The sequence below is a fragment of the Meriones unguiculatus genome, chromosome 1 (genome assembly GCF_030254825.1).
Source record: "Meriones unguiculatus strain TT.TT164.6M chromosome 1, Bangor_MerUng_6.1, whole genome shotgun sequence".
In the NCBI taxonomy this organism is placed as follows: Eukaryota; Metazoa; Chordata; class Mammalia; order Rodentia; family Muridae; genus Meriones; species Meriones unguiculatus.
The window spans coordinates 105,948,122-105,960,526 of NC_083349.1; the positions used below are offsets into that span (position 1 = coordinate 105,948,122).

The 12,405-nt window shown below is 43.4% G+C and overlaps 1 protein-coding gene across 4 annotated transcripts in view; it reads right to left on the bottom strand.

Moving 5' to 3' along the window:
* Positions 1-12,001, bottom strand: part of Lclat1 (lysocardiolipin acyltransferase 1) — a 129,699-nt gene extending 117,698 nt beyond the window's left edge. The window contains exon 1 of one of the 4 annotated variants that reach the window (XM_021645716.2): positions 11,835-12,001. Coding sequence is in view for 2 of the 4 variants with exons in the window: in XM_021645719.2 (XP_021501394.1) it covers positions 7,867-7,949 (83 nt within the window). In the remaining 2 variants the exon portion in view is untranslated. Of the gene's footprint in view, positions 1-7,866; positions 8,019-11,813 lie in introns of those variants that run through there. The other 3 variants (XM_021645715.2, XM_021645719.2, XM_021645714.2) reach the window with 3 other exon arrangements.
* Positions 12,002-12,405: the final 404 nt, after the last annotated feature.

Consider the following 12,405-nt stretch of genomic DNA (forward strand, 5'->3'; position numbering starts at 1 on the left):
TTATGGAGCCCAGAGTGAGCTGGAATTCACTATGTGGTCCAGACTAGCTTCAAATTGCTAATCCCCCTGCCTCAGCCTCCTAAGTGCTAGAACCACTGGTACATATCACTGAATGTGACCCTACACAGTATTAGTTTATGAAACAAAGTAGGTTAGGGAGGAAGAGTAAAAAACATTTTCAAACTTTGTACATGTGGGCAATTACTCGTTTCTTCACTTATAAACAAATTAACAAACATTACTAAGGTAGGCTGAATGACACATCCTATAAGGATATCATTCTCATCACTTTTCTTCAACAGTGCTTGAGATTATAGCCAGAGAAATGAGGCAAGAGAAAGAACCAAAAGGGACACAATTACAAAAGAGGTTGAATTATTCCTACTTACAAATATGATTTTATAGTTGAGAAATGCTAAAGTTCATGAATCTAGAACTGATAAACCTTTTCAGCAAAATTAAAAAAAAAAAAATCATACAAAAAGCCAGGCGTGGTGACACACACCTTTGATCCCAGCACTTGGGAGGCAGAGGCAAGTTGATCTCTTTGAGTTTGAGGCCAGCCTGATCTATAGAGTTCCAGGACAGGAAAATAATAATAATAATAATAATAATAATAATAATAATAAAACAAGAATCAGTTGCTTTTTATACCATAAAAAACACATTGGGTGGGGAGCTGCTCCAGTAAGCATCACCTTTAATCCCAGCACTTGGGAGGCAGAGGCATGCAGATCTCTGAGTTCAAGGCCAGCTTGGTCTACAGAGCGAGTTCCAGGACAGACAGGGTATGTGGAAAAGTCCTGTCTCATAAAAACAAAAGAAATCACTGGGAAAATAATCTGGAAAATAATCTCACTCACTCACAATAGTCTCAAGGGAGAAAAAAAATTCTAACCATAAACCTAAAAGGCCTCTGACATAAAAATTATAAAACACTGACAAACTACACTGAAGACACTAGAGGGTAAAAAGATTTCCTGTTCATAGAATGGCAGAATTTATACGGTGAAAACAGCCACTGATGGTTAATGCTGTTAACTTGACAGCGTCTAGAATCATCGAGGAAACAAGCCTTTGGACATGTCTCTGAGGGATTACCTAGGCTGGGTTAACTGAAATGAGGAGACCCACCTAACTATAGGCAGCAGCATCCCATGGGCTGGGATACTAGACTGAATCAAAAGGATACAGCAGGGAGAGCACCAGTGTGCACCGCTGACTCCTTCATGACTGTGATAGGATGTGGCCAGCTGCCTTATGCTCCTATTGCCTGCTTTCCACACCACAGTGAACTCTATCCTGTGACCCTGAGCCAGACTAAACTCTTTTCTCCTTAAGTTGCAAAAGTTGCCAACCATTGTGTCACAACATGAAAAGTAACCAATACATGTATGAAAATGTCACAATTAAGCTCATTATTTAATACAATATATGCTGATTAAGATACATGAGCATAACACATCCGCATAACACATCCGAACCTCTGAAAGCTGCAAAAAACAAACAAACAAAACCTCTGTAAATGTGGTTATATTAAGTATTTTACAATGGGAGGGTTATTTTGAAATATAAGGCCCTAAATACAATCACATACAGCATATGCTTTAAGAGGAAGACAACAGGGAAGATGTGCACAGGAGAAGAGAAAGGAGCTGTGGCCCTCCAGACGAGGACAGGAGTGATAAAACCATGAAGAGTGCCAGCAGTGGCCACAGGTGGTGAGTTCAAGGGTGATTCTACTCTGCAGCCTCTGAGCTGCCAGACTTGATCTTGGCTGACTAACATTTCAGACTCTGAGAAAATTAATTTCTGTTGCAGAAAGCCACCATGTTTGTAGTAATTTATTACAACTGCTGTAGGAAACTAATGTAAACACATATCAGCTCCTAGAAATGCAAGCATGTAGCCATGGGTGGAAAGGCCCTTTACAAGTCTTAAGAATAACCTCGCCCACGTGGCACGCTGGGGTTGGCTACCCAGAGGCTATTTAAGCTGTGGGCTGGCTTTCCCCAGGGTCAGATGATTGTTCAAGGTTCCTGAATAAACTGCATTGAAAAAAAAAAAAAAAGAATAACCTCAAAAGACAAAATCAGACATTTAAGAATTAATTCAAAATTAAGAATTTTTTCTGAGACTTGACGAAACTCTAGATTCAAAATGGATAAATGTATCTTTGGGAACAACTGAATCCAATAAGGTTCCATTGAAGATCAGTCCTTCAGCAGACAAGAACTCAAGGAAATCTGGTTTCTAGCACATCTAGTCCTGAAAGGAAACGGAAGCTAAACCGTGCTGATTCCATTATCACCATAAATAAAGCTGGTGAGTAAGGTGGTTCTGGCAGCGCCTGACCTACCGTCAAGTACTTCTGCCCCGTTTCTCTTCTCCCCTCCTATTGCTAGAGAACAAAATAAACACTTTTTCTTTAACCAGCTGGCTTTAATAAACAAGTTCTAGGCCGGTGTGGTGGTTCACAACATTCTCAACACTAATAAGGTCGAGGTACCTTGGTTCAAAGGCTACCCTAGCTATATAAAGAGGCCCTATTCAGAGACTGGGGGACAGGAAGGAGGGAAGAAGGAGAAATAATATATTTCCCTAATTTTTAAAATTATATAATGAAGCACAAAGACTGTTCAATAAATGCAAAGACAATTGCAATAGCACATGAAAGGGCAAAAGGAAGATCTCATTTTAAATTCCCAGATCATGCCAGTCGTGGTGACTCATGCCTTTAATCCCAGCACTTGGGGAGGCCAGGAACAGCCAAGGCTACAAACTCGGGGCCCCTACCCCCACCAAAAAAAAATCCCACATCATAGAAAAAAATGGCCCTAAGCAGTCACAGGAAGGTATACACCCCATGGATATTGGAAAATTTGGGCATAATTTGTAATACAGGAAATAATTTTTGTTCAAGCAATCCCTTAAAAATAAAGCCACTAGAGTGCTGCATATTTTACCCTTACACTGAATTACAATAGGCATGCAAGCACAGAAGTTAAGAACACAGGCTGGGCAAAGTGGAACATGCCAACAACCTCAGCATAAGTAGGTGGAGTCAGGAGGATCAAGACCAGCCTGTTCCATTTAGCATAATTAAAAGTTAGATTGGGCTGTATAGCAGCACCTTGACAACAAAGGCGCAGGCTTTTAAAAAAGGGTGTGGGGGGGTCAACTATCCAAATGTCCATCTTTTCTCTCTGTCTTAGTTACTATGGCTGTGATGAAACTTGAAGGAAAGCTTACACTTCCAGGTAACAATTCACTGAGGAAAGTCAGAACAGGAACTCAAACAAGGCAGGAACCTGGAGGAGGAGCTGGTGCAGAGACAATGGAGCTTATTGGCTTGTTCCTCACTGCTTGCTCAGCCTGTTTTCAAATAGAACCCAGGACCACCCACAATGGGCTGGGCCCTCCCATCAATCACTGAGAAAATGCCCAACAGCTAGATCTTATGGAGGCAATTTCTTATGAGGTTCTTTCAGATAACTCTAGCTTGTGTCAAGCTGACATAACATTAGCCAGCACACTCCCGAACTTTACATAGGCCAATTTTCACTAAAGACTACAAAATATAAAGAAGACAATCCCAAGAAAGCATTTGTATTATAATAGCACAGAAGGAACAGAAAGTGCCTGTATTAGTTACTTTTCTCGGTGCTAGGCTAACACAGCTGCTACGCAGCAGCTCAAAGGAGGTTGGACTTGTTTGGGCTCACAGTTCCACTGTATTACTGTAGGCAAACAGGGGGTGCAGGAGGGAAAGCAGCTGGTCTCCACAGTTTGGAAGCAGAGAGGAAAGCATGCTCAGCCCACTTTCTCTTTTTTTATTCAATCTGGAATCTCAGCCCTTGGGATAGGGCTGCCCAGTTAAGGTGGATCTTCCCATCCCAATTACCTAATCTAGATAATCTCTAAAGACATGCTCAGAGGCGTGATTCCAGATTCCAAACTGTCAATCACTATAAACTAACACAGCACCATTGAGGGACTCAAACAGGCCCAAGCATGGCAAACATGGCTCTGGCAGGCTTTGCCCTTGCCCTGTTCCCTCTAAGAACTGTTAGATTACATTCCCAAAGCTCGCCATCAAGGTCTATTTCCTTATCTGGCCACTTCCTCCTCCTGAGGCTGACAACACCAAGGTCCAGCTATCAAAGCACAGAAGTCCAGCAATCAAAAGCCCCCTTGTGGCTACCCTAATTAACCTGTCCAATCAAAATTAAACTAACTCATCCTAACACACACACATATATATACATATGTGCATACGCATGTATATGTACACACACGTTTTAGTTAAGGCTATAATTGCAATAAAACACCATGGCCAAAACAACTTGAGGAGGAAAGGGTTTATTTAGCTTATGCTTCCACATCACAGTACATTATCAAAAGGAATCAGGACAGGAACTCAATCAGGGCAGGGACCTGGAGGCAAGAGATGCTACAAAGGCCATGAAAAGCTGCTTACTGGCTTGCTCCTCATGACTTGCTCAACCTGATTGCTTATAGAACTCAGGATCACCAGCCCAGGGACAGCACCATCCACAATGGCCTTCCCCATCAATCACTAATTATGAAAATGCCCTATAGGCTTGCCTACAGCCCCATCTTATGGAAGCATTTTCTTAACTGAGTTTTCCCTCTTCTCAAGTGCCATTAGCTTGTGTTAAGTTGAAGTAAAACAATCCAACACACACAATATTCTTACTTATTTAAAAATTTCATATATGGATAAAATGTATTTTGACCAAACCCACCTGCACTCCCCCTCCACTTTTTAAATAACACACTGAGTACACTTACTGTTGCCTGTAAATACACAGGTGTGAGGCCAAACAGGAGAACATGGTCAACTTACCAAATGGTCACAACCCCAAAGAAAAAAATTACTCTTCCTCCCCTGTAGAAGAATGTTAATTCAGAAGATGGCTGCTCTGGCAAGAGATCACATCCAAGACCTTGTAGGTCTGTGTGATCTGGCTGGAATACAAACACACCTTATATCCAGGAGACAGAGGCAAGTAAATCTGAGTTCAAGGTCAGTCTAGTATAAAGCAAGTTTCAGGTAAAGAAAAGTTTAGGTCTAGGCATGGTGGTGCACGCCTTTAATCCCAAACAACGAAGGTAAAATTATCTTTTTAAAAGGAAGCACTCATGTTTGAAAGTGATGTCTATGAGTGGCAGAAACAGTGACTAATCAAAGAAAGACTTGACAGAGTAGGATATGCCTAATTCTCACGAGAAGAGAAAGGAAAGAGAAGCTACTTAATGTAGAGAAAGAAGAGCAGTTTTACCAGCACAGTAATAAAACAATAGATTGCAGAGAGAGAACTTAGGTGAAGACTGAATGAGCCAAAGAATGAAAAGGAGCCAGAAGATTAGAAAAGATTTTTGGAGTTAGTTTAAGGTCAAGCAAAGCAGCAATTCAGAAGCTGAGAGAAAAACCAGTTAGCAAGAGAGGAATTTGAGCCAGAACAGCCAAGCTGAACAAGGGAGCTATGAGCTCAGAAAGAACAAGAAAAGCTGAGCTTATTAAGCAGTAAGTCTCGGAGGCTGAAACATTTTAGGCCTCGCCTAGATTGTACAGAGGCTAGAAGCTTCCAGGACTAGTCCTAGATTAGCAGATGGACAACAATTACCTCAGGAAAACATAAATTACTTTTAAACTCCTCAAGGGGCCACCAACTGCCAAAAGCTCCTCAGTGCAGGGGATGGGTAAATGGACACATGAAATTGATGTGAATTGAATTTTTACATGTCCATTTAGCCACTCACAATATACAGAGTATCTCCAAGCTTCCAGAAGGTTTCCTATGCCACTATGATCAGCAACCTAGAATAATCATTACTCTGACTTCAATCTTCCAAGCAACTGTACTTGTTTTTCAGTGACACAAAATCCTGTGTGCTTCCTAATACCTACGAGACCTTTATACACTTACATTGTTTTGTAATGCTTCATTTTCTAAATACATCACAATTTACTAAGCTACTCTCGCGCTGTACCTTTGTGGTTATTATGAATGAAGATACCATGAACATTCTTTAATGTGCTTTTTAATAAACAGGTGCATTTGTCTCTCATGAGTATAGCCAGGACAAAGCCACAGCATGTCAAAGTGACTGTATGGACCATTGTACGCTCCTGCCAATATAAGCATTCCAGTGGTCTACATCCACAACAACACTAGCAGGATCATCTTTTATATTTAGCCATTCTGGAAGGCGTACAGTAGTATCTCGTTACAAATATCTTCTTCCAGTCTGTATCTTGCTCTTCATTCTCTCAGTGACTTTAGATCTTAAAGAAATCTAAAGGCAGACATCAATCATTTTTAAGGTCATTTCTTAAGGTCACCACATTCTGAATCCTTTTAATAAATCTGTCTAAGCTACCTATGAGTGTGTATCTGTGTTTATGACTTGAAGGTTTCTGCAACATGTTCAAAATAATTGAAACCCCGCAATTGTAGCCAGTTTGCACTTTGACCGAGTCTACTGCCATGCCCTGTGTTCTGCTGTTGAGGCTGAGTAATTCCAGTGCTATTAGAAACATTTGCGTGATCTATTTACAACCAGCTAATTTCATCAGTAATCGCTTCCACACTTAAATCACTGCTGTGCAAATATATAAGGACCCAAAATAAGTGGGGGGTGGAAGGAGTACCTGTAAGACCATCATTTGAGAGCTGGGGGCAAAGGGATCAAGATCAGCTTCAGCTACATAGAGAATCCAGAACTAGCCTGGGCGACGTGAGACCTGGTCTCAAAATAACAAGAAAAGCCTACTATAAGAAAAATATTCTGGGGCTGGAGAGATGGCTCAGCAGTTAGCACTAACTGCTCTTCCAGAGGACCCACATGGCAGCTCACAACTGTCTCTAAATCCAAGATCTAATACCCATAGACATACATGCAGGCAAAACACCAATGCACATAAAATAAAAATAAATAAATAATTTTAAAAAGAGAGAGAGAGAGAGAGACATATTCTAAGCCAGGCATGGTGGCACATGCCTGAAATCCCAGCACTTGGGGAGGCAGAGGCAGGCAGATCGCTGTGAGTTCAAGGCTGGCCTAGTATACAAAGTGAGTCCAGGTCAGCCAAGGCTACACAGAGAGACCCTGTCTTGAAAAACCAAACCAAAACAGAACAAAACAAAAACAAAAAGAAACAAACAAAAAGCCCTATTCTAATACCCGTTCTCCCAGCAGTACTCAGTTTTCCCAAAACATATTCCATAAGATTCTTCCCACTCCCTTGGAACCACCACATAGAGTCCGGATAGCATTTCCTTTTAATCAGTCAACAGTGCCTCCAATTTCCAACCATCAGTTACAAAACACACAATTTTTGTTTTGTGGAGGACTATACCTCCAGTCCCTCACACTCCCTGCTCCCCATACCTGATCCACTTTATGTTCTATTCTGATTTCAAAACATGTGCAATCTGAACTCAGCTCCGCTCTGGCTCATGTCCAGTCAGTCCTGCACACCAAGTCTGGATTATGAAAACTGGTCTCTTCTTTACATCCTGTCACAAAAGACACCCCTCAAGAACATAACTAGGTGTGGTACCTCCTACTAGCTTGTAATCCCAGCACATGATAAACTGAGCCAGAACAGCCTTGTATTTGAAGCCAGCTATATGACAAGTCCCAGGCCAGCCTGAGCTAGAGTGAGACCTTGTCTCAAAATAAACATAAAAAAAAAAATTAAAACCCAATAAACAAACAAATAAGCAGCACAGAAAGTTGATCATATTACTCCATGTCTTAGTTAGGAATTCTACTGCAGTTATATAACACTACGACCAAAAGCAATGAGGGAGAAAAGAGTTTATTTCAACTTACAAGCTTCTGTCACAGATGGGCACTGAGTTTTGAAGGGCAGGGCAGGAACTCAGGCAGGAACTGAGCCTTGCAAGCATTCCCATGGTTGCTCAACCTGCTTTCTTATACAACTCAGAACCCTGTGCCCAGGGGTAGCACCACCTCCAGAAGGCCGGGCCCTTCCACATCAATTATTAACCAAAAATATGACCCACAGACTTGCTTAGGGGCAATCTGCTGGAGGCATTTTCTCAACTGAGGCTCCTCTTCCCAGGGAACTCTAATCCTCAAGTTGACAGAAAAGAACAACCAGGACCACAGACTTAATGTTCTTGTTAAATCCTTACTGCCCACAGCATAACATCACTCTTAGCTGAGAATTCACAACCTGGACCCGACTTCTCCTGTTTCTCCTCATGAAAGGATACATACAGTCTCTCCTTTATCCTGCCCTGACAGTTTCCCAGTCTCCCTTTAGCTCTGTTGAGCTCCCTTCCTCACTCAGCCAGGCCAGTCCCAGCACATGTTCCCACCCTGCTCTGGACCCACCACTATTACACCTGAGGGCTTAGCACACTCTAAGTTAATAATCTATCCCTCCACCTAGTCTTCAAATTGGACTTGGGCCTTTCCTTGAACTCAAGAATTAGTTAGAAATTAATTTTACATTCCAAAGAGGCAGAAAAAATTCAGAAAGAGTTGATAAAATAATGTCATGGGCACATCTATTTATGTCATTTTTTTTCTATAAAGACTGAGAAAATTATTAACAGTTTATTATTAACAGTTAACTATACTAAAATCAGTTTCTTTTAAATCATCCATTAAATTATTCTCTCAAATAATTAAATCAGGGCTGGGAAGATAGCTCATTGGGTAAAGCGCTTGCCACACAAGCATGAGGACCTGAGTTCAGATCCTCAGCACCCACATGAAATCCCAGGTTTGACCTCCCCGAAGGAGAGCAGCCTTGCCAGACCACAGAGGAGGACAATGTAAACCAGTCCTGATGACTCCTGATAAGCTAGGGTCAGATGCAAGGGGAGGAGGTCCTCCCTATCAGTGGACCTGGAAAAGTCTTGGGAAGAGATGAGGGAGGGAGGGTACTATTGGGATGGACTGAGGGAGGGAGCTACAGCTAGGATACAAAGTGAATAAACTGTAATTAATATAAAAATTAATTGAAAAGATAATAAAATAAAATTGAACATAATAAAAAATTAAAAAAAAAAAAAAAGGAATCCCAGGTTTGGCAGCAAGGGTATGCATGTAATCCAAGCATCAGGAGGCAGAATTGATAGGCCAAAAAACAAACAAGCAAACAAACAAACAAAAAAAGGCCATCTAGTCAATCACTGAGCACTGATTCAGTAAGAGACCCTTTTCTCAAAAAGGAAAGCTTTTACATGTACATGTGCACCATCACACACGCACCAACACAAACAAAAGAATTTAATAAAAAGTTACTGATTTGTTTCCTAGTAGGTATTACTTACAATTCTTTGTTCTAAAATAGTTTCGAAAATATTAGACTGCAGAGCTGGACAGGAAAGCACATTTTTACAGTACTAACACTCACTCAGAGGCTGAGTGTTAGGACTGCATAGAGTTTGAAGCTAGCACGGATTACAGATTAAGTTCCAGACCAACCTGCACTACAGACAGATTGCTCTCTTAAACACAAAGTACACTGAATGTACTACTTAACCGAAGTGATTGCAGCCACCGCCACACAAATAACTAAGGATGCCAGAGAATTAATCATAATTGTTTTACAACTAAAAGGCCTTGAAAAGTCAGCCCACACATTCCCCTTACACATGATACACCTGTATTCATATAGTGAAGGTATGTGAAAACATAGGAGCCTTGTGGTGCAGGACTGTAATCTCAGCTGTTTAGATGGCTGAGGCAAGAAGATCACAAGTTCAAGACCTACCTGGACTAAAGAATAAGTTCAAGGCTAATCTTGGCAACTCAGTAAGACCGTCTCAAAATAAAAATAGAAAAGGGAGGGGCTGAGGATTGTTCAGTGATAGCGCACTTGCTTGGATGTGCAAGCCCCCTCATTCAATCCACAGGAAAAGAAAGAAAGCAAAATGGGGTGAGGGCCACAAGCTTCTAGGACAGAGACTTAAACTTCAAAGTGCTCCGGTTTCCTCATCTGTTAAAGTAGCCACTTTACACCGGTTGGCTGACTGAGCTGACACACGGCCAAGGAGAGTGGCATGCACTAATAAATGTCTCCCACATGCCTTTAATCCCAGCAGTTGAGGAGAGAGATAGGTGAGCTCAAGGCCAGCCTGGTAAACAAAGCAAGTCAAGTCCAGGAGTTACACAGAGAAAGCCTGTATCCAAAAACAAAAACAAACAAACAAACAAAAAGGCTGCTTAGTGAAGAAATGTCATCTCCATTCACAAACAAAGCAAAGCAAAGCACTCCACAGAAGTTACATAATTACCTGTATTTTTAGAGGCAACCTTGTTACCACTACATATAACCTCAAAGCCAGACCAAACTGACCCTATTTCCCCAGATACAGTTTGTAAGACTCCTTTCCTGACACCTGCAGCAGCCATCCTTAAACATGGTGGGAAGAGAGCTCCCCAACATTTGCTCAACTTAAAGCCATATGGTAATCACAGTGCCAGATATACACTGGGCATTCCTGAGGCAGTGGCTATTGGTGACTGCTCCTGTGAGTTTTCTGGTTTTTTGTTTTGTTTTGTTTTTGTTTGCTCGTTTTTTACCAGGTCAAAAGGTTACACAAATTTGAGGGCTGGGGCAATAGCTCAATGGCTAAAAGCGCTTACTGCACTTTTAGGGGACCGGGGTCAGGTTCCCAACATGCACGTTAGGTGAAAAAACACCCGTACTTTCAGCTCCAGGTCTCCACATTGCTTAGTGCAAATAAACTCTCAAAGCCTCACATACACAAACAAAAATAATGTTTTTAAAAACACACAAATTTTGCAAAGTCTTTCATCAAAACAGTATTTTTAAAAGTAGCCCAACTATTTTAACTTTTTATGACAAAAGTGAGGTGTGGTTTTGTTTTGTTTTGTTTTGTTGCCGAAATATGTGATAAATATGAACGGGAAGCATTTTATCTTGGCAACGCCTTTACCGACTTCTTTTTCAATGCTTTTTCTTGGAATTACACTGAATGCAAAACTCTGATTTGTCTACAACCATTCAGGGCACACTGAATACAGTAAGCATTCTTCAAGTGAACTTCAAAGGCAACTAAGCCTTCAGGCAAGATCCAGGAAACAACCATACACACACAAAAAAGCCTTTTGCCGTTATTGCTTCCAGTCAAACATAATCTCAGATGTTAAGATAGAACCTGAAAGATAAACCTGCAAAGTGGGCGTGGTGAAGCAGGCCTGTTATCACACCAATAAGAAGGCAGAGGGAAGAAGGATGAGTGAGAAGGCCAGCCTTCGGCTAGAGCACGTCTCAGAACAAGGGAAGTGTGGCAACCTCCGGTGTGGCCTACCTTTCCTTCTGTGACACCGCCACCTAGACCTAGGGCACACCTGTCACCCGCAACAAACAGGCAGCTTGGGCCCTGGAAAACTGTCTTGTGGTCCTTGCACGTGGCGACCCCTGGGAAGCTCTGTGCACGTCAGATCTGGGCCCTGGCACACCTTAGACGGTTTTGGGGGACCCAGAATCCCCCGGCGCTGCCGAGATGTGAGGTGGCCCGAAAGGTGCCCCGTCCCTAAGCACTGACGGGGCACCCGGCGCTGCTCGCCCCACAGCCCGCCGGGCTCCGGAGGCCTCCGCCTCCCTAGACTGCTCGCCCTAGCCCTGCGCCCAGCGCCGGCGAGTGACAGCACCAACCCCCAGGGCCCACCCGCGGAGGCCTGCGCTCGGGAAGAGCGGCCGCGCCGCAGCTCCCCGTTCGCCCACTCGGGGAATCCCCCGGCCGCCGCCATGTTCCCCGCGCCGAAACCCGCACCTGCCGCCGCGGGCCGCGCACCTGGGACCCGCCGGGGTAAACGCGCGACGTCGCGGGGACACTGGGGCGACACGGCGACTCCACGGGGGTCACAACCTGCCAGCAGAACCCGCCGCTAATTCATCCCGAAGCGGGGAGGCGCCGAGCCCGTCGCCTTAGTAATGCGTCCCACCAGGCTCCACCCTGATTGGCTGCGGGCGCGATGACGCAAGGCGTCCCCGGGTGCTTGGGAAGCCCTTGTGCTGGGCGCTCCGCCCCTGCTCCCAAGCCCGGAGAGACCCCCGGCGTCGTCTAGGCTCCTTTAAAGGGGCCGTGCCTAGCAGAGCCTGCCCTGCTGGACAGGTAGAAAGCCGATGGGCTAGAGGAGCAAGAAACCAAAATTGGAACTCAGCGGGCGTCTCCGGGAAACCTAATAGCTGCGTAGGGAGGCGATAACAAATCTAGAGCAAGCACTTGCGAGCCTAATTTTAACGCCCGGAATCAAAGAGCAAATTAACAGCCAGCCAGTTCTAAAACCCAAGTTCCTGATGGTGCAAAACTAAAGGGACCTTCGACCTCTGAGGATGCCTAATGGAAAACAAATCAGAGGCAA